The sequence below is a fragment of the Panthera pardus genome, unplaced genomic scaffold (assembly GCF_024362965.1).
Source record: "Panthera pardus isolate Hobbes unplaced genomic scaffold, ASM2436296v1 HiC_scaffold_13, whole genome shotgun sequence".
In the NCBI taxonomy this organism is placed as follows: Eukaryota; Metazoa; Chordata; class Mammalia; order Carnivora; family Felidae; genus Panthera; species Panthera pardus.
In genome coordinates, this window is record NW_026526688.1 from 141863666 (window position 1) to 141884949 (window position 21284).

Here is a 21284-nt window from a genome sequence, read left to right on the forward strand (position 1 = left end):
GTAATACCCTCTAGGCCCATCCATGTTTTCACAAATGGCAAGATTTCATTCTTTTTTATGGCTGAATACTGTTTCTGTATGTATATGCCACATCTTCTTTATCCATTTACCTGTCAGTTCTCAACAGAGGTTATTTCCAGATCTTGGCTGTTGTAAGTAATGCTGCAGTAAACATAGGGTTGCACATATCTTTAAGGTCAGTTGATTTTTTTTTAGTAGACAAACAACGTTGCATTAGTTTAAGGTGTACAACATATTAATTCAACTCTATATATTAAGTTGTGCTCACCTCAGTGTAGCTAGCATCTGTTACCATGTAACACTATTACAATACCATTGACTATATTCCCTGTGATGACTTTTCATTCTCCTGACTTATCCGTTCTATGACTAGGAGCCTTTCCTAGTCATATTCACTCATTTTGTCCATTGGCAGTTATCTGGCAGCCATCACTTTGGTCTCTGTATTTATAGGTCTGATTCTGCTTTTTGTTTATTCATTTGTTTTCTTTTTCATTCTGTATATAAGTGAAATCATGTGGTATTTGTATTTCTGACTTACCTAGGATAATACTTTCTATGCCTGTCACATCACAAATGGCAAGATCTCTTATTTTTAATGGTTTAGTAATATTCTTTTATATATATACACCCTGTCTTCTTTATCCATTCATCTATGGATGGATATTTGGGTTGCTTCCATATCTTGGCTATTTTTTTTTTCAACGTTTTTTATTTATTTTTGGGACAGAGAGAGACAGAGCATGAACGGGGGAGGGTCAGAGAGAGAGGGAGACACAGAATCAGAAACAGGCTCCAGGCTCTGAGCCATCAGCCCAGAGCCTGACGCGGGGCTCGAACTCACTGACCGCGAGATCGTGACCTGGCTGAAGTCGGACGCTTAACCGACTGCGCCACCCAGGCGCCCCATGGCTATTTTAAATAATGCTGCAGTAAACATAAGGGTGTGTATATCTTTTTGAATTAGTGTTTTCATTTTCTGGTAAATGTGCAGAGGTGGAATTATTGGATTGTATTAGATTTCTATGTAACTTTTTGAGGAACCTCTGTACTATTTTCCTGTTTAAAATTTTTAAAAATTTAAATCCAAGTTAGTTAACATATATGTAATAATGATTTCAGGAATAGAATTTAGTGATTCATTACTTACATATAACACCCAGTGCTCATGGCAGCGTGTCCTCCCTAATGCCCCTTGTCCATTCATCCACTCAACACCCCATCAGTAACCCTCAGGTTGTTCTCTGTATTTTAGAGGGTTTGTTTCCTTCTCTGTTTTTATATTATTTTTTGCTTCCCTTCCCTTATGTTCATCTATTTTGTGTCTTAAATTCCACATGAGTGAAATCACGTATTTGTTTTTCTCTAACTTACTTCACTTAGCATAATACACTCTAGTTCCATCCATGTTGTTGTAAATGGCAACATTTCATTCTTTTTCATTGCCAAGTAATATTCCAGTGTGTGTATACATACATGTATACACACACACACACACACCACACATCTTTATCCATTCATCAGTCGATAGACATTTGGGCTCTTTCCATAATTTGGCTATTGTTGATAGTTCTGCTATAAACATTGGGGTGCATTTGCCCCTCCAAATCAGCACTCTTGTATCCTTGGATAAGTACCTAGTCATGCAATTGCTGGGTGTAGGATAGTTCTATTTTTAATTTTTTGAGGAACCTCTATATTGTTTTCCAGAGTAGCGGCACCAGTTTGCATTCCCACCAGCAGTGCAAAAGCTTTCCTCTTTTTCTGCATCCTCACCAACATCTTTTGCTGCCTGAATTGTTCATTTTAGCCATTATGACAGGTGTGAAGCAGTATCTCATTTTGGTTTTGATTATTTCCCTGATGATGAGTGATGTTGAGTACCTTTTCATGTGTGTCTTAGCCGTCTGGATATCTTCTTTGGAAATGTGTCTATGTCTTTTGTCCATTTCTTCACTGGATTATTTGTTTCTTGGGTGTTGAGTTTATGTTCTTTATAGATTTTGGATACTAACCCTTTATCCGATATGTGATTTGCAAATAATCTTCTTTCATTTGGTTGGTTGCCTTTTAGTTTTGCTGATGGTTTCCTTTGCTGTGCAGAAGATTTTTTTTTTTTTTTTTTTTTTAATCATCCTGATGAGGTCCCAATAGTTCATTTTTGCTTTTGTTTCCCTTGCCTCCAGAGACATGTCAAGAAGTTGCTGTGGCCAAGGTCAAAGAGGTTATTGCCTGTCTTCTCTACGGTTTTGATGACTTCCTGTGTTTCATTTAAGTCTTATCTATTTTGATTTTATTTTGTGTATGGTGTAAGAAAGTAGTCCATACATGTCTTCTGCTTGTTGCTGTCTCATTTTCCCAGCACCATTTGCTGAAGAGATGGTCTTTTTTCCATTGAATATTCTTTCCTGCTTTGTTAAAGATTAGTTGGACATACATTTGTGGGTGTATTTCTTTGTTCTCTATTCTGTTCCATTGACCTATATATCTGTTTTTGTGCCTGTACCATACTGTCTCAACGATTACAGCTTTGTAATAATATAGCTTGTAGTCTGGAATTGTGATACCTCCAGCTTTGGTTTTCTTGTTTAGGATTGCTTTGGCTATTCAGGGTCTTTTCTGGTTCCATACAAACTTTAGGATTGTTTGTTCTAGCTCTATGTAGAATGTTGGTGTTATTTTGATAGGGATTGCTCTGTACTGGGTTCCATAGTGGATGCACTAATTTACATTCCCACCAACAGTGTAAAAGGGTTCTCTTTTCTCCACATCCTTGCCAAAACTGGTTATTTCTTGTCTTTAGATACCAGCCATGCTGACTGGTGTGATGTGATAGCTCATTGTGGTTTTGATATGCATTTTTTTGATGACTGTTGATGTTGAGCATCTTTTCATGTGTCTGTTGGCCTTCTGTATGTCTTTGGGAAAATGTCTTTTCAGGTCCCCTGCCCATTTTTAATCAGTTTTTTTTTTGGGGGGGGGGGTGTGACTTGCAGAGTACTTTGTATATTTTGGATATGAAGCCTTCATAGATACAGCATTTACACATCTTCTCCCATTCATTAGATTGCTTTTTTGTTTCGTTGATGGTTTCCTTCACTGTGCAAAAGCTTTTTAGTTTGATATAGTCCAGTTACTTAATTTTGCTTTTGTTTACGTTGCCTGAGGAGAGAGATTCAGAAAGATATTAAAACCAGTGTCCAGGACTTGACTGCCTTTGTTTTTCCTTTAGGCATGCTATGGCTTCTGGTCTTACATTGAGGTTATTAAACCATTTTGAGTTTATTTTTGTGTGTGGTGTGAGAAAGTGGACCAGTTTTATTCTTTTGCATGTACCTGTCCAGTACTTCTAATACCATTTTGGAACTGATTTTTTTTTTAATGTTTATTTATTTTTGAGAGAGAGAGCCCGAGCAGGGGAGGAGCAGAGACAGAAGGAGACAGAATCCGAAGCAGGCTCCAGGCTCTGAACTGTCAGCAGAGAGTCCATGTGGGGTTCGAACTCACAAACCGCCAGATCATGACCTGAGTTGAAGTCGGATGCTTTAGCGACTGAGCCACCCAGGCGTCCCGGAACTGATGTTTTAATATAGTATGAGGGGGTCTCATTTAGAGACTGATGTAATCCTGTTTTTGTTCTATGTATATAACCAACCATCTCACTATCATTTAGTGAATAGTTTTCCCTTTTCTCACTGATCATCAAGAAAGTCACCTATCAGCTATGGTAGGGTCTGTTTTTGGATCTCCATTTTGTATATCCAGAAGTCAGTTTGTCTAACCTTGCACTAATTACTACATTGTCATAATCATTTTTATGGCTTTATATTAAGACTTTATATATGGTTTGGGAATTCCCTTATGTTTTCCTTTCACAGTGTGGTGGTAGTCTGGCTGTCTTCAGTCCCTCATACATAAGAAATAATTTGTTATAGTTCACCAAAAATGTTGTTAGAACTTTGGGGCTGCATTGAATGTGTAGGTCAATTCAGGAAGAATTGACTTTGTTTTTATTATAATTATTTTTTATCATTATATTTTAAAATATAATTTATTGTCAAATTGGCTTCCATACAATAATACCCAGTGCTCATCCCAACAAGTGCCCTTCCTCAATGCCCATCACCCACTTTCCCCTCTCCCCCACCCCCCATCAACCCTCAGTTTGTGCTCTGCATTTTTAAGAGTCTCTTATGGTTTGTCTCCCTCCCTCTCTGTTTGTAACTATTTTTTTCCCCTTTCCTTCCCCTATGGTCTTTTTTTTAAGTTTCTCAAGATCCACGTATGAGTGAAAACTTATGATATCTTTCTCTGACTGATTTCACTTAGATTAATATCCTCTAGTCCCATCCACGTTGCTGCAAATGGCAGGATTTCATTCTTTCTCATTGCCAAGTAGTATTCCATCGTATATATATAAAGCACATCTTCTTTATCCATTCATCAGTTGGACATTTAAGCTCTTTTTCTATAATTTGGCTGTTGTTGAAAGTGCTGCTATAAACATTGGGATACATGTGCCCCTATTAATCAGCACTCTTATATCCCTTGGATAAATTCCTAGTAGTGCTATTGCTGGATCATAAGGTAGTTCTATTTTTAAGTTTTTGAGAATCCTCCACACTGTTTTCCAGAGCAGCTGCACCAGTTTGCATTCCCACCAACAGTGCAAGAGGGTTTCCCATTTCTCCACATCATCGCCAGCATCTATAGTTTCCTGAGTTGTTCATTTTAGCCACTCTGACCAGTGTGAGGTGGTATCTAGGTGTGGCTTTGATTTATATTTCCCTGATGATGAGTGACATTGAGCATCTTTTTATGTGTCTGTTGGCCATCTGGATGTCTTCTTTGGAAAAGTGTCTATTCATGTCTTCTGCCCATTTTTCACTGGATTTATTTATTTTTCGGGTGTGGAGTTTGGTGAGTTCTTTATAGATTTTGGATACCAGCCCTTTATCTGATATGTCCTTTGCAAGTATCTTTTCCCATTCTGTACGTTGCCTTTTAGTTTTGTTGATTGTTTCCTTTGCAGTGCAGAAGCTTTTTATCTTGATGAGGTTCCAGTAGTTCATTTTTGCTTTTAATTCCCTTGCCTTTGGAGATGTGTTAAGTAAGAAATTGCTGTGGTTGAGGTCAAAGAGGTTGTTGCCTGCTTTCTCCTCTAGGGTTTTGATGGTTTCCTGTCTCACATTCAGGTTTTTCATCCATTTTGAGTACAGTGTAAGAAAGCAGTCTAGTTTCATTCTTCTGCATGTTGCTATCCATTTCTCCCAGCACTATTTGCTTAAGAGACTCTTTTCCATTGGATACTCTTTCCTGCTTTGTCAAAGATTAGTTGGCCATGCATTTGTGGGTCCAATTCTGGATTCTCTATTCTATTCCATTGGTCTATGTGTCTGTTTTTGTGTCAGTACCACACTGTCTTGATGATTACAGCTTTGTAGTAGAGGCTAAAGTCTGGGATTGTGATGCCTCCTGCATTGGTTTTCTTCTTCAGTATTACTTTGGCTATTTGGGGTCTTTTGTGGTTCCATACACGTTTTAGGATTGTTTGTTCTAGCTTTGAGAAGAATGCTGGTGCAGTTTTTTTATTTTAATGTTTATTTATTTTTGGGAGAGAGAGAGCATGAGTAGGGGAGGAGTGGAGCGAGAGGGAGACATGGAATCCAAAGCAGAGTCCAGGCTCTGAGCTGTCAGCACAGAGCCTGATGCGGGGCTTGAACCCACGAACCGCGAGATCATGACCTGAGCCGAAGTCGGACACTTAACCGACTGAGCCACCCAGGCACCCCTGCCGGTGCAATTTTGATTGGGATTGCATTGAATGTGTAGATTGCTTTGGTTAGTATTGACATTTTGACAATATTTATTCTTCCAATCCATGAGCATGGAATGTTTTTCCATTTCTTTGTGTCTTCTTCAATTTCCTTCATAAGTTTTCTAAGGTTTTTAGCATACAGGTCTTTTAAAGCTTTGGTTAGGTTTATTCCTAGGTATTTTATTGTTCTTGGTGCAGTTGTAAATGGGATCAGTTTCTTGATTTCTGTAAGAATTGACATCTTAATATATTGAGTCTTCCTATCTATGAATTTTAGCATCTTGTCCATTTATTTAGATCTTAGTTAATGTCTTCAAATAAAATTTTATAATTTTCTGCACATCTTTTGTATAGAAATACAAGTACAAGAAATACTTGTATAGAAATACAAGTAAGAAAAACTGATTTATAGTAAAGTTTTTGCCTAATTCTCATCCTTCTTAAAATTTGCCTGCGGATTCCTTTGGGTTTTGTATGCAGGTAATCATTTAATTTGCTGATGGTGGTTTTGTTTCAAAATCTTATGTGCTTATTTCTGGGTATTTTACTATAATGTTGAGTAGAAGTATTAATACTGGGTGGGTATGTTTCTATTCTAAATTTTAAAATAAATGCTTCTAATATTTTTCCATTAATAATGATACTTGCTTTATAGTTTTTAGTTTTTTAGTTTTTTTTTTTAGAAGTTTTCCTTTTTTAAAAAAAATTTTTTTTTAACTTCTATTTATTATTGAGAGACAGAGAAGACAGCATGAGTGTGAGCGAGGGGCAGAGAGAGGGAGACACAGAATGCAAAGCAGGCTCCAGGCTCCAGGCTCCAGGCTCCAAGCTGTCAGCACAGAGCCCAACGTGGGGCTCGAAATCACAGATCGCGAGATCACGACCTGAGCCAAAGTCGGATGCTTAACCAGCTGAGCCACCCAGGCGCCCCAAGTTTTCCTTTTTTTAACAAAAGGTTTATTATTCATTTTTGAGAGGGAGAGAGACAAGCTGGGGAGGGGCAGAGAGAGAGAGAGAGAGAGGGAGACACAGAATATGAAGCAGGCTCCAGGCTCTGAGCTGTCAGCACAGAACTCGAAGTGGGTCTTGAACCTACAAACTGTAAGATTGTGACCTGAGCCAAAATCAGACACTAAACTGACTGAACCAACCAGGTGCTCTGAAGCTTTCTTCTGTTTCTATTTATGCAAGTGCTGAATTTTATTAAATATTTTTTTCATCAATTATGAAATGATTATTTTTCTCATTTCATAGGTTGAGTTAATAAATTATATCTGTACAGTTTTTACTTTTTATTCCTTTTTAAATGTTTTGTTATGTAATCTCTACACCCTCTTTTGGGCTCAAACTTACTATGGTGTGATCAAGAGTTACATGCTTTTCTGACTGAGCCAGCCAGGTGCCCCATCATTTCCAATTTAACTACACTTGTCTTACTGAGATAAATCCACCCTGGTGCTTTCATATGCTGGATTTATTTTGATAATATATGTCAAGGACTGTGAAAGCTTGGAGATTTTTACTCTTATAAGCTAATAAGTTAGCCAATTATTGTTTCATGGATAGTGGCAGAAGACAGTGAGACTCCTGGGTCAGAGACAAAGAACATTATGACTTCAAACAATAAGATGGGCCCAACCAGCCACGTGCTGTGTACGCAGTGAGTTTGCATTGCACCTGCGTAGTTCAAGTCTATCACTCCAGCACTTTTGAAGGAAGAAGCAAATACTGTAGCAAGCAGCAAAAAGCTAGTCCTGATTCCCCAAAGGGCAAAGAGTTACATGGAAATATTACTATGGTTGCCTTAACCTATCTAGTTGCCAGTATAGCTAGCTATAGAAACTGCTCAGTATCAGACTGATAGGCCTCAGCATCTGTCATACTCACCAAGAATGAAGAGGGAACTACAGGGTCCCTGGTGGACTGCCTCTCTCCAAAAAATTTCTGTTAGGAATTTTAAACATATGCTCATGAGCAAAATAGACCTGAATAAGATTCTTCCTCTGTCCTCTTTAAAAAGTTTGTGTAAGATTCAACTAACATGTTCCTTAAGATAATTCTATAAATTATTCTATAGAGAATAATTGTATAAAGCTGTCACTGCTAGGTGTTTCTTTATGAAACATATTTAATTACCACCCCAATATATTTGTAGTTAGAAGGATCATTGAGGATTTCTAATTGTTAATGAGTCAGTTTTGTTGGACCATATGTGTAGTATTGGAATTTGTTTGCTTTTTAATTTTTCAAATTTATTTGTATGAAAGTGGTCATAATATATATTTGTCCATTAGATCAAATTTATTGCTCAGATCTTTTGTCTTTACAAATTTTTGGCTATTTACTCTTTTAGTAATTAAGGTACTTAATGCTAAAATTTCCACTAAAATTGTGGATTTATTCATTCCCCCATGTAGTTCACCCAGCTTTTGCTTTATAGCTTTTGAGATTATTTTATTATGTATACTGTATACTACTATACCTTTTGGTGAACAGAACCTGATATTGGGTAGTGAGCCTCTTCCTCCTTTGTTAGTATTTTCATCTTAGTCTTTGTTTGTCTAATATTACAGCTGGGCAAGTTTTCTTTTGGTTAATGTTTGTCTAATATATCTTTTTTCATCTGTTTACTTTTAACCTTTCTGTGTACTTATGCTTAGGTGTATCTCTTGCAAATAGTATATAGCTGAACTTTGTTGTTAATCCATTCTGGCTTTATGTTGTTTTTAATGTGGGTTCAGATCAGTTGCCTCACCTATATTGTAATTATGAATATTTTTGTGTTATACTATTCTACCTTTTGATATCACCTCCCCCTTTTGCCTTTCTAGAAATATTTTTTCCTTTTGTCTATATACTTTTATTGCTTTGGAGTTAGTATGTTCTATTTTTAGATGTAGCGATTACTCTTGAAATTATTCCTTAAGTATATTTTTGAAAAAATTAAATTTTTAGCAACTTTTTTACTAAGTTACAGTTTATAGTAGTGAAATTCACCCCTTTGGTGAATGTTTTGGTGGATGTTGTTTGTTTATAGTTTCATAACCCTCACCACAATTGAGAAATGGAAGTGTTCTGTCACCCCTCACTTCATTTGTTGCTGAAGTCAACACCTACTCTCATCTGCTTTCTATACTATATGGAAACACACACTGTGTAGCCTTTTGAGTCTGGATTCTTTCCTTTAGCATAATGCATTAGAGATTCATCCATGTTGTTGTCTATAACAGTAATTCATTTCTGTTGCTGAGTAGTATTCCATTGTGTGGATGTACAACAGATTTTTATTCACAAATTGAAGGACTTTTGGGTTTCCAGTTAGGGGTGATGAGAAATAAAAGCCCTGTGTAAACATTTAAAGACAAATTTTTGTGTGAAACAAGTTTTTATCTTCCTTGGGTAAATACTTGGGGTGGGATTGCCAGGTTGTATGGTAGATGTGTGCTAAACTTCATAAAAAAAAACCTTTTCTGTAAGCAGCTGTATCATTTTGCTTCCTCACCAAAAGTATGGGAGAATTTTAGTTGCTGTGCATCATTGTCAGCACTTGGTATTATCAATCTCTTAATTTTTGCCATTTTAATAGAATGCAGGGATATTTCATTTATTTCTTTAATAATGATACAATGTGTCTTTTCATGTGTTTATGTATCTTGATTCAAGTGTCTATTCAATTGTTTGCTTAGTTTTATTATTGAGTTGCTTTTTTCTAATTACTGATATTTAAGAGTTTATTATATATTCTGGATTCAGATCCTTTTTTAAAATAAGTGTTTTGCAAATATTTTCTCCTAATCTGTGGTTTGTGTTTTCTGTTTCTTTATAGGGCCACTCTCCAACTTTGTGATTATTTTTCACGTTTGCTTTTATACTTCTAGATGCTATACATTTCTACATAAATTATAGAATCAGCTTATTTTTGCAAAATATCCTGCTGAAATCTTTTTTGGGATTATGATGAACATGTAGATCAGTTTGAGGAGATTCGGTATCTTAATCTTGAGATTATGTTTTCCAATCTGTGAATACAGTGTATCTCTTGCGTTTATGTAGGTCTTCTTTACTCTATTTCTTTAATGTTATATAGTTTTCAGCATGAATATCTTACAAACACTTTGCTATATTTGTACTTATTTGATATTTTTGATGCTGTTGTAAATGATACTGCTTTCTAAATTTCCAGTTACTCATTGATATTGTAGAATTAAAATGCAACTGATTTTTAAATATGTTGCCCTGTCTCTTGCAACATTTGTAAACACCTACAAAATTCTGTAAATAGACACTGTTTCATTTCTTTCTTTCCCATACATAGTCTTTTAATTTATTGCCTTGTATTGGCTAGGACAGTATAAATACATGTGATGATAGTGCACATCCTTGCCTTGTTCTCAATTTTAGGGAAAAGCACTCAGTCTCTCACCATTAATTATATCAGTAAAAAGTTTTCAGGTGCATAGGTGCTTTTTCAGGTTATATAAATTTACTTCTATTTTGCATTTGCTTGAAAGTTTTTATCATTGATGGAAGTTGAATATGGTCAAATACTTTGTGTACAAGTTTTGAGATGATCATATAATTTTTCTTTAATTTGTTTATATGTTGAATTATGCTAATGATTTTCAGATGTTGAGCCAACCTCTATTCCCATTTTAAAAACCACTTGAAAAAAAAACCACTTGGTCTTTATGTATTCTTTTTAATATATTGTTGGATTTGATTTGCTAGTATTTTGTTCAGGATTTATACATTAATGATCATAAGACATATGCTGTAATGCCTTTCTTACAATGTTTTTTATTTGATTTCGGAATACTGGTGACCTCATAAGATGGGTTGGAGAGTGTTACTAACACTTCTAAAGTGTATTTTATTTGTTTATTTTGAGAGAGAGCGTGCACAAGTGGGAGAGGGGCAGAGAAAGAAGGAGAGAGAGAGTCCCAAGCAGGCACTGCACTACCAGTGGGGGGCCTGATGCGTGGGACTTGATCCTTCAAATTGTGAGATCATGACCTAAGCTAGAATTAAGAGTGAGATGCTTAAAGGACTGAGCCACCCGGGTGCCCCAAGTGTTACTAACACTTCTATTTTCTGGAATAGTTTGCATAATAACATTTGTATACTGCTTTCTTAAATTATTGGTAGAATTTTCCAGTAAAACCATATGGTCCTGGAATTTTCTTTGTTGAAAGTTTTTAACTGTTAATTCAATTTCTTTCATTGATAAAGGACATTGAGATTATCCCTTTCTTAGTATAACTACCCCAGCTCTCTTTTCTGTTTGCATGGCATACCCTTTTCTATTCTTTTACTTTCATTCTATTTGTATCTTTGAATATATAGTATGTCTTTTATGGACAGCATATAATGGATTATTTTTTATTATTCATTCTGCTAATCTCTGCATTTTAACCAGAGATTAATCCAGTTACATTTAATGTGTTTGCTGATAAGGTAGGATTTTTGTCTGTCATTTTACTGTTTTCTATGTGTTAGGTTCTTCTTGTTCCTCTGTTCCCCAATTAATGCCTTTTTGGTTAAATGAGTATTTTCCAGTGTACCAATTTAATTCCCTTGTTTCTTTTGCCTATATTATTTTGAGTTATTTTCTTAATGGTTACCTTAGGGATTACAATAAAAATCTTAGTTATAGTAGTCTAATTTGGATTAATAGCAACTTAATTTCAATAATATAAAAAACTTTGCACCTATAGCTTCATTCGCTTCTCATTTGTTCTATTATTGTCATAAATATTATCTTTACATATTATATGCCCATCAGCATAGATTTATTATTATTGCTGTATGCAGTCGTCTTCTTAGCTAGATTAAAAACACTAATTGTAGTTATGCTATCTTCATTTATACTTATATAATTATCTTTATTGGCATTCTTTATTTAATCATATGAATTCAAGTTTCATTTCAGCCTAAAGAAATCCCTTTAGTATTTTCTATAGGACTGATCTAGCCACAAACTCATTCAGTTTTTATTTATCTGGCAATGTCTTAATTTCTCCCTTATCTAAGAAAGATATTTTTGCTAGATATAAAGTTCTTAGTTGACATTTTTTTTCTTTCATCACTTTGAATATGTCATTCTTCTGCCTTTTGACCTCCACAGTTTCTGATGAGAAAATACAGTGTTAATACTATTGATTGTCTGTACATGATGTGTTGCTATTTTCCTGTTACTTTAAGATTCTGTTTTTGATTTTCTGTAGTTTTATTATAATTTGTTTAAGTGTGGATCTGTTTCACTTTATTCTACGTAGAGTTTGTTAAGCTTATTAGATGTGTATATTAATACTTTTCATCAAATTTGGGATGCTCCTGATTATTTTTTCAAATTTTTTTGTTCTTTGCTTGCTTCCTCTTCTGGGTTTCCCATCCTACATAATGTTGGTATACTTCTTGTATGCTGGTATATCTTTAATCTCTGTTCATTTATTTTTCCTTTCTCCCTCCCCTCCCCCCCCCCCCCCCCAGTTCTTCCAGACTGTTATAACTTTACCTGTCCTGTCTTTAAGTTCATAGGTCCTTTCTTCTGCCTATCCACTACTACTCTTGAGTCCTTCTAGTAATTATTTTCATTGTACTTTTCAACTTAATAATTTCTGTTTGGTTTCTTTTTTAATATTTTGATTTTTTTAATGTTTTTATTTTTTTCTGGATTTATTGAGATGTAATTGAGATATAACAGTGTAAGTTTAAGGTATACAGTGTATTGATTTGATATACTTATATATTGCAAAATGATTATCAGCATACTTGTAGCTAACACCTCCATCTCATCACATAATTACCATGTATTTTTTGTGTTGAGAACTTTTTAAGTTTAACTCTCTTAGCAAGTATATACTACAGTGTAATTAACTATAGTCACCATGCTGTATATTAGGCCCCCAAAAACTTGTTAATCTCCTAACTGGACCTTTGTAACCTTTGACCATTATCTCCCCTGCTTCCCTCCCCCCTAGCCACTGGAATCCGCCAGTATACTTGCTATTTCTCTGAGTTTGGCTTTTATCCAGGTGTTTGCTTAATGTGATTCTTAATGATTTTACTAGTTTGAATCACTGAGATCTGCCCATCTTCAGAAGAATAACAGTCTGTATTATCAGGGTAGACAGTGCTTACAGGAAAATGTAGCAGTAACCAAGAGAAGAGATGAGGTTGCTTCATTCTTTTTATCTTCCTGATTCTGTTTCCCTGTGCTTACTCTTTTCTCAGCTGGAGGTGACTATCCCTGAAAATTCCTCAATTGTTCTTATGCTGTCAGAAGTGTTTTTTTTGTTTTGTTTTTCCTGAAAGATTTTCTTAATGCATTGTGGTTCTTTAAGTGGCTATCTTGGTAACACCAAATGTTGTATGTCAACTGAATGATCTTACATGAGTATCCACATTTATTGTCAGAAGAGATGTGAACTTTGTTTTGGCCTAAATTTTAGGAAAGTCAGTCCCAAAGCTGATATAACAAACATGAAACCTGTCCTATTTCCTTCCTGTTCCTGCACTTTGCTGAAAAATAATAGAAATTATTGCTTTTTAAAATTTGTGTTTATTTACCTAGTTTTAGAAGAGCTACTTATTTTTTTGAGGTATAATTGACATACAGTAATACTGTTAGTTTCAGGTATACATCATAGTGATCTGAAATCTTTATACATTATGAAATGATCCCCATGATAAGTTATTACCATTGATTGCCATACAAGGTATTATATTATTGGCTGTATTCTCTATGATGTACATTACATTCCCATGACTTATTTTGTAACTGGAAATTTGCTCCTTTTAATCCCCTTCATCTATTCTGCCTGCCCTTAATCCCTCCCACCTCTGGTAACCAATAGTTTATTTCTGATATCTGTGTGTTTCTGTTTTTTCTTTAAGTTTTATTATCCAAGTATACTTGACATACAATGTTATGTTAGTTTCAGGTGTACAGCTTGGGGATTTGACATTTGTGCACAGTACACGATACTCACCACAGTAAATGTGACTCTCTGTCACCATACAAGGTTATTGCAGTGTTATTGACTGCATTCCCTATGGTGTACGTTTCATCTCTGTGATCTCCTTGTTTTATAATGAGAGGTGTAACCTCTGAATCTCCTTCATTGATGTTTCCTACCACTCACCCAGCTCCCCTCTGGAAACCAGCAGTTCTTTGTATATAAAGGTCTGTTTTTGTTTGTGTGTTCTTCATTTTTTTCAGATTCCACATATAAGTTAAATCATATGGTATTTTTATTTTTGTCTGACTTACTTCACTTAGCATAATGCTCTCTAGATCCTTCCATGTTGTCTTAAATGGGAAACTTTCATTTTTAATGGGTAAATAATATTTCATTGCCTACTCATACCAATTTTTTTATTTGTAGATGGATAGTTGTTTCCATATCTCAGCTATTATAAATAATGCTACAGTGAACATACAGGTGCATATATCTTGTTGATGTTTTTGTTTTCTATTTGGTTACTTTTTGTGATTTTGATTTCTTTTTTCATATTCTTTGTTGAGACATCATTGTCATACTTCTTTAGATATGGTTTTCTTTAGCTCTTTGAACATATTAAAATAGGTTTTGAAAGACTTGTAGTATAGTCCTCAGGTACAGTTTTTATTATCCTCAGAGACAGTTTCTATTCATTGTTTCCGCCCCCTGTTATAAGACATACTCTTGTTTCTTTGCATCCTTTGTAATTGCATTAAGAACTGGGACATTTTAAATAATGTGGCAACTCTGAAATTATGATACCTCCTATTCCAAGGGTTATTTGTTGTTTGTTCCTTTAGTGACTTTCAGAACTAATTCTGTAAATTTCATATTTTTTTTTTTATCATGTAATTATATTGAAATCTCTCTTCAGTTTAGTGTTCAGTTAATGCTTAGGCATAGATCTTTTAAAGTTCCTGGAACCAGTGAATCTTCCAATCTTGGCCACGTGGCTCTTTGTGTGTTTTGGGAAATGCTTTCAATAATTAGCCAAGAAGTATACCACTCTGTCTTAGCCTTTACTTCTTACTTGTGCACAGCCTCAAGATCAGGAAAAGGTGAAAGTACACTATTTTTTGGTCTTTCATGAGCATATGCAGAGCCCCCCACAGTTATGGTCTCCTAGAGTGCCTGGAATATGTCAGAGCTTTTCAAACTCTTTTTTTTATTTTTAATGTTTGTTTATTTTTGAGCAAGAGACAGAGTGTGAGCCGGGAAGGGGCAGAGAGAGAGAGAGAGGGAGACACAGAATCCGAAACAGGCTCCAGGCTCTGAGCTGTCAGCACAGAGTCTGATGTGGGGCTTGAATGTACGAACTGTGAGACATGACCTGAGCCGAAGTTGGAAGCTTGACAGATTGAGCCACCCAGGTGCCCCTGTCAGAGCCTTTCAGAACCCTTATTGAGCTCTTATCCCAAGCTTTTCTTAAGCATTTAGGTTAGTCTGTTGTTTGCCTTACCTGTTTCTATGACCTCAGGCAGCCATAAGTTAGCATAAGTAAGCATTTACCAGTAATGGTTTCCTCAAACATGCCTTAACACTCTCCCTACCCTTCATTCAGGTTGAAGGCTTTTAGCACTTGGCAAGAGTCAGGGAACCACTACCAAAGAAGTCAGAGATAAATGACTAGTCATTTGAATGAGGCTTTGAAAGGCTGGAGCTCAGTTTTGGTTGCTTCAGTGGTTGCCAAGCTGCCCTGGCAGTGAGGGACCAGAAGTTATCTAAACCCCAAAAATTACTGTCTTCACTGCTATTCTGCCCTTTTGTTCTTACAAAGGGGCAAATTTTTGGAAGTTCTTAGTCTGCCATTTGTGGCTTCATTTTCTATCCATTTCTGTTTTCAGTGAGGGGTGGTATTTTCTGTCTTTCAAGGAATTTGTCATTTTTTTTCTAAGTTGTTGAACCTAAGGACCTAAAGTTTTCTTAATATTCCTTATCCTCCTAATGCCTCAAGGCATTAAAGAGGGCTGTTTCCTAATCTTTAATTCTTGATATTGGTGAGTTGTGTCTGTTTTTTTTCTTCTGATCAAATGTAGGTTTATCAAAAATTTTTTTGCCTCTTTTTCAAAGTATCATGCTTTAGATTTGGTAGTAGTCTCTTGTTTTTCTGTTATAAATTTTATTGATGTCTCCTCTTTGTTGTTCCTTCTTTCTATTTTCTTTGGCATTCATTTGCTCATTTTTTAGATTCTTAATTTGGAAGTTAAGTCATTGCTTTTAGATCTTATTTTCTAAAATAAAGCTTAATCCTATAAATTTCCCTCTAGACACTAACTTAGGTACATCATACAAATTTTGATGATGTATTTTCATTTTAGTTCAGTTAAATTTCCTTGTGACTTTCTCTTTGACCCATAGATTACTTAGAAGTATAATGTTTAATTTCTTTTTTTTTTAAATTCTTTTAATGTTTATTTTGAGAGAGAGAGAACGAGAGTGAGCAGGGGAGGGCAGAGAGAGGGAGATACAGAATCCGAAGTAGGCTCTAGGCTCTGAGCTGTCCACACAAAGCCATTGAGGAACTTGAACTCACAAATCATGAGATCATGACCTGAGCTAAAATTGGCTTAGCCAACTGAGCCACCCAGGTGCCCCATTTTGTGTGTGTGTGTGTGTGTGTGTGTGTGTGTGTGTGTGTGTGTGTGTGTGTGATGTCTAATTTCAAAATACCTGGAGTTTTTTTAGTTCTCTGTTGTTGATTTCTAGTTTTATTATGGTCAGTATGCTTTGGTTTTACTTCTTTTAAACATGTCACAGTTTGTTTCCTAGCCCAGAAAATGGTGTCTTGGTAAATGTTTGTGTACACTCGAAAAGATCATATATTTTCCTCTGTATGAGTATGGTGTTATATAAATATCGTCATATCGGTTGACAGGTTTTTCTCATTTCCATCTCTACTGACTTTCTGTTTACTTTTTCTGTTGATAACTAGTGGAGGAGTGTTGAAGTCTTAAATACCATTTTGCAGTCTTGGGAGATATTATTCCACTCTATTCCAGCTTCCATTCTTGCTAATGAATTTTATTACCATTACCGTGTTTGTTTTGTTTTGTTTTGTTTTTAAGTAGCTGGTTATTTTCCCCAAAGGGTTTTAAGGCTTTCTATTTACAATTGTCCTTCACAAGTTTGCCGTACAATGTAAAATGAAATCCTTTCATGTACTTCTTTCTATATGTTGTGCTTCTTCTGTCAGTGTATTCATTCTTTAAAAATTATCTTGTGAAAGTTTGCAGCCTTTTTCTATTTAAGTAATGTGTCTTCTCACTTCTCTTTAAACTGTCTTTCCAACAGGCCTTGTTTCCTGTTGGCTGTCATATGTCAGAATCTAAATTTTTTTTCCAGTTTTCTTGTTTTTATCTCCTGTTGCCTTTGGGTTTTCCCAAAGGACTCCGAGCTTCTAGTTCTGTTTACCATAATCATCTGTTATTATACAGAAACAATACTGATGTGATTGCATGATGTGGAAGGGGAGGAAGAGTCCTATAGTTTTATGATTAGGTCTCAGTCCCATTAAAAATGGGCCTGAATTAGATCTCCTTCCTACTTTCTCCACCCCAAATTAGGCTAGAGAGGGCTGGAGTGTTGGGTATTTACCTCACATTAAATGGTAAAACTTCACCTGATTATACTCTGGTAAAATAGTTTTCCTTGCATGCAGGACTTGTTAAGGAGAGCATTACTCTTCCTGCCAGAAGCATAAGGGGAATTTTTATCCAGTCTTTATATTAAAAACCTGGTCAGTCTCCTGGAAGTAAAACTCAGAGAATGTTGGATATTCCTAAGACTGTGTTCCTTCTTGAGTTTTTAATTCTCTAGTTAATGTCTTCCAAGCCTCTGACAATTTGTCGATTATGATTTAACCTGTTTCAACTATTACTAGTTCCATTTCTGGGCTTCTGTATCTGGACTTTAGCTGCCACTAGGCTGTGATTCTCTGTATCTGCCTGTTTGTGTTTAGGGCAGCAGTTTGCCTTATGATCTTAACTGTGGGGACAGAGTGACAACTTCCAGCTTCTTTCTTTAGATGTTGAGCTAGAGACCCAAGTCCTATTCTCTGTTTCTAGAGCTCCAACTTAATATATGTTAAGATTTTTCATTTTTATTTTTTTAAAGTTTATTTACTTAATTTGAGAGAGAGCAGCAAGCATGACCAGGGAGAAGGGCAGAGAGAGAGAGAGAGAAAGAAGAGAATCCTAAGCAGGCTCTGAGCTGTCAGTGTGCAGCCTGGTGAAGGGCTCAATCTCACAAACCATGAGATCATGATCTGACTGGAAATCACAAGTTGGACACTCAACTGACTGAGATACCCACGTACCCCAAGATTTCTTATTCTAACTCACATATTTTTACTGTTTCATATTTTATATCTTTCTCTTATTGATGCATTTTGGGTAGTTTCTTTGAATGTATTTTCTGTTCAACAATTTTATTTTTAGCTATAATCTGCCTAACTCATTGACCATGATTTTTTTTGCTAGTACATTGAGTATATGTACTAAACTACCCAAATATTTTAGTATGCACCTTGACTGACTGATTCATTCATTCATTCATTCATTCACTCATTTATTTATTTATTGATGGATGCACCTTTTTTATGGTATCATTCATTCTTTCTCATACAGGACTATTTGTCTTTCAGTTAGAATATTGTCTTCAAAGATAAACAGAACTTATAAAGGTTAATTCATTGTGCTGATTTGTGATAGTACTTCAGAATTGACTAAGTTTAATATATATGTTTACATATATAGGTGGTTTTGGCAAACAAATTGTAGGCAGCTAGTATAAACAGTGAAATCTGGAAAGAAATAACTTTTCTGAAATTTTTATGACTGTCTTAAAGTATTTCTTTAAATTCACATAATTTCTTAAAATTAATGTAACATTAAATACTGTAACATTCACTTTAGAAAATTAGTATTTTGTTTTATTGCATACATTTGTCTGGTCCTAACAATTGTAAGTCTTACAGATTTTATTTTTGTATTCTGATTTAGGCAATCCTTTATCACAGGATATTCTCAATTTATACCAGGACCCAGATGGAACCCGAAAGCTACTGAACTTCATGCTTGACAATCTTGCAGGTAAGTCTTAATGACAAAATAGTGAACTCAACATGTATTACTGCTAGCTTATATGTCACATGTTGCTTAAGAGCATCTGACTTTTTTTTTTTTTTTTATAACTTTTTACAATTTTGGAGTTATTATATTTCATGGTAGTGGGACAATCTTTTCATATACCGAGTACTTTCTATTTACCAAGCAATATGTTACGAGCTTTAGTTATATTATTTAATCTTTCTAAAGAACCTAGGAGGTAGGAATTTTTACTGGTTGCACAGATGCAAGTTCTGAGATTCAGAGAATAAAATGTGATTTTCCCAAATTACACAGCTGGTTCTCTTGATCACAGGTACATAGTTATTAATTGTAAGCAGATTACATGGATCCCACACACTGTACACATTTTTTTGTGAACAAAATTACTAGTTTGATTCACTACACATTCGGGGAAATTTTGCAAGCAGGATTTTGATTAAGAACACCAACTCTGTCATAAAATATTAGTGACAAAAATGTAATTTAAAAAACCAAATGCAATCAGGAAACATGTGCTTATGGGCAATGCATAATCTTAAAAAGAATTTAAAATAACTCTAAAGTTACTGATTTTGTCCCTTCATTTCATAAAAACTACAAATTCAATTTCATGATATACAAAAGAAAAATGTTTCAAAATAGTACAACCTAAAGGAGTTTTTGTGTTTGTGGATTTCAATAATAGAATAAATCTCTGTTTTTAAGATTTCAAAAAAAAGAAAAAAGAACACCAAATATATCTGACTAAAATAGTTGTATTCCAAATAGAAATTTTTTTAATATAAGAAGTCTATTAAGTATTTGACTTAAAACTTGTTTTTGCTTAAGCACTCAAAATATGAGTAAATGTATAGATGCTTGAATTCAGATATTTTTCTTGGAATAATGTCTTTCTAAAATATAGAATCCCAAACAGAGACATCTAGATTCCAGGATCAGGCCATCATCACAATATGTTGTCTATACTTTTTTTTTAAATATCTCCATCATAGAAGACACCTACGTAAAAAAATTTTTAAAAATGGTGATATTTACAATAATGTAAAACCAAATTAATATCATTGCAAATTTTTTTGGCTTATAAAGACTAAAGTTGATTGATGAGAGAGAGTTAATAAACTTGAGAGGTTCTTTCAGTAACAAATTAAGACTATCTAGCTAAAAGTTTAATTCAGCTGTATATATAGTATGTGTACACTAATTCCTTTTTGCTTTAAAAATACAATTCTCCTTTGTCAATATAGATGTAGCCACTTGACCCGGTCATATGGCATGTGTGTGGGGTTTGTGTGTATATAATTTTAAAGGAGGTCTTCAGTGCTTTAGTTATGAGTCATTGTTGGCATATATGTTGCAGACATCTTCTCCCATGCTCGTTTGCCTTTCTACTTTCTTAATTTGTCTTTTGATGAACAGAAAACATTTTAACATAATTGAATTTATTGAGCTTTTCTATTATGGTATTGCTTTTGTGTCCTTTTTAAGAATTTTTCCCTACCCCAAGCTCAAGAATATATTTTCCTATATCTAAAAACTTCATTTTTTTACTTGTAACATTTAGAGCTATAATCTTCCTAGAATTGAAATTTGTATATCATAGGAGTCTATATTCATAACTTTTCCATTTGACTTTGAGCCTTTTATGGGAAAGACTGTCCTTTCATTACTGTATTTTAGTGCCATCTTTCTGATAAATTGTCATTGTATGTATGGGTTTATTTCTGGGGTTTTGTATTCTCTATTTAATTCTGTCTTTATGATAATATAACAGTGTCTTTAATTATGGTAATTTTATAAGATATCTTAAGATTCAGTAGAGTAAGCCTTCCGTGTTGATTTGATTCTAAAGTCTAAGCTAGTTTTGCCCCCATCCTTCTTTACCCTGTATTTTCATTAAAATTATTAGAATTGGCTTTTCAGGTTTCTCCCCTCCCCCAAAATATGGGAATTTAGGTTGAGATTATATTGAATCTATAGATTGCTTTGGAAAAAATTGACCTGTTTACAACACTGGATCTTCTAATCTAGCAGTGTTGAATATTCTTTCATTTATTGTGCTTTCTCTAATTTCTCTTGATACTGAGTTTTAGGTTTCTGTGTAGTGTTCTTTACATTTCTTATTACATTTATTCTAGGTGTTGAGTTTTTTGATGCTCTCATAAATGGTTTTTGTTTTTTTTTTTTTTAACGTTTATTTATTTTTGAGACAGAGAGAGACAGAGCATGAACAGGGGAGGGTCAGAGAGAGGGAGACACAGAATCTGAAACAGGCTCCAGGCTCTGAGCTGTCAGCACAGAGCCTGACGCGGGGCTCAAACTCACGGACCGCGAGAT

At 34.8% G+C, this 21284-nt stretch overlaps 1 protein-coding gene across 4 annotated transcripts in view; it reads left to right on the forward strand.

Moving 5' to 3' along the window:
* CNOT6L (CCR4-NOT transcription complex subunit 6 like) overlaps positions 1-21284 on the forward strand; it is a 120400-nt gene that overhangs the window by 53029 nt on the left and 46087 nt on the right. For all 4 annotated transcript variants that reach the window (XM_019466739.2, XM_019466749.2, XM_019466723.2 and 1 more), the window contains exon 5: positions 18843-18932. In XM_019466739.2, coding sequence (XP_019322284.1) covers positions 18843-18932 — 90 coding nt within the window. The remainder of the gene's footprint in view (positions 1-18842; positions 18933-21284) is intronic.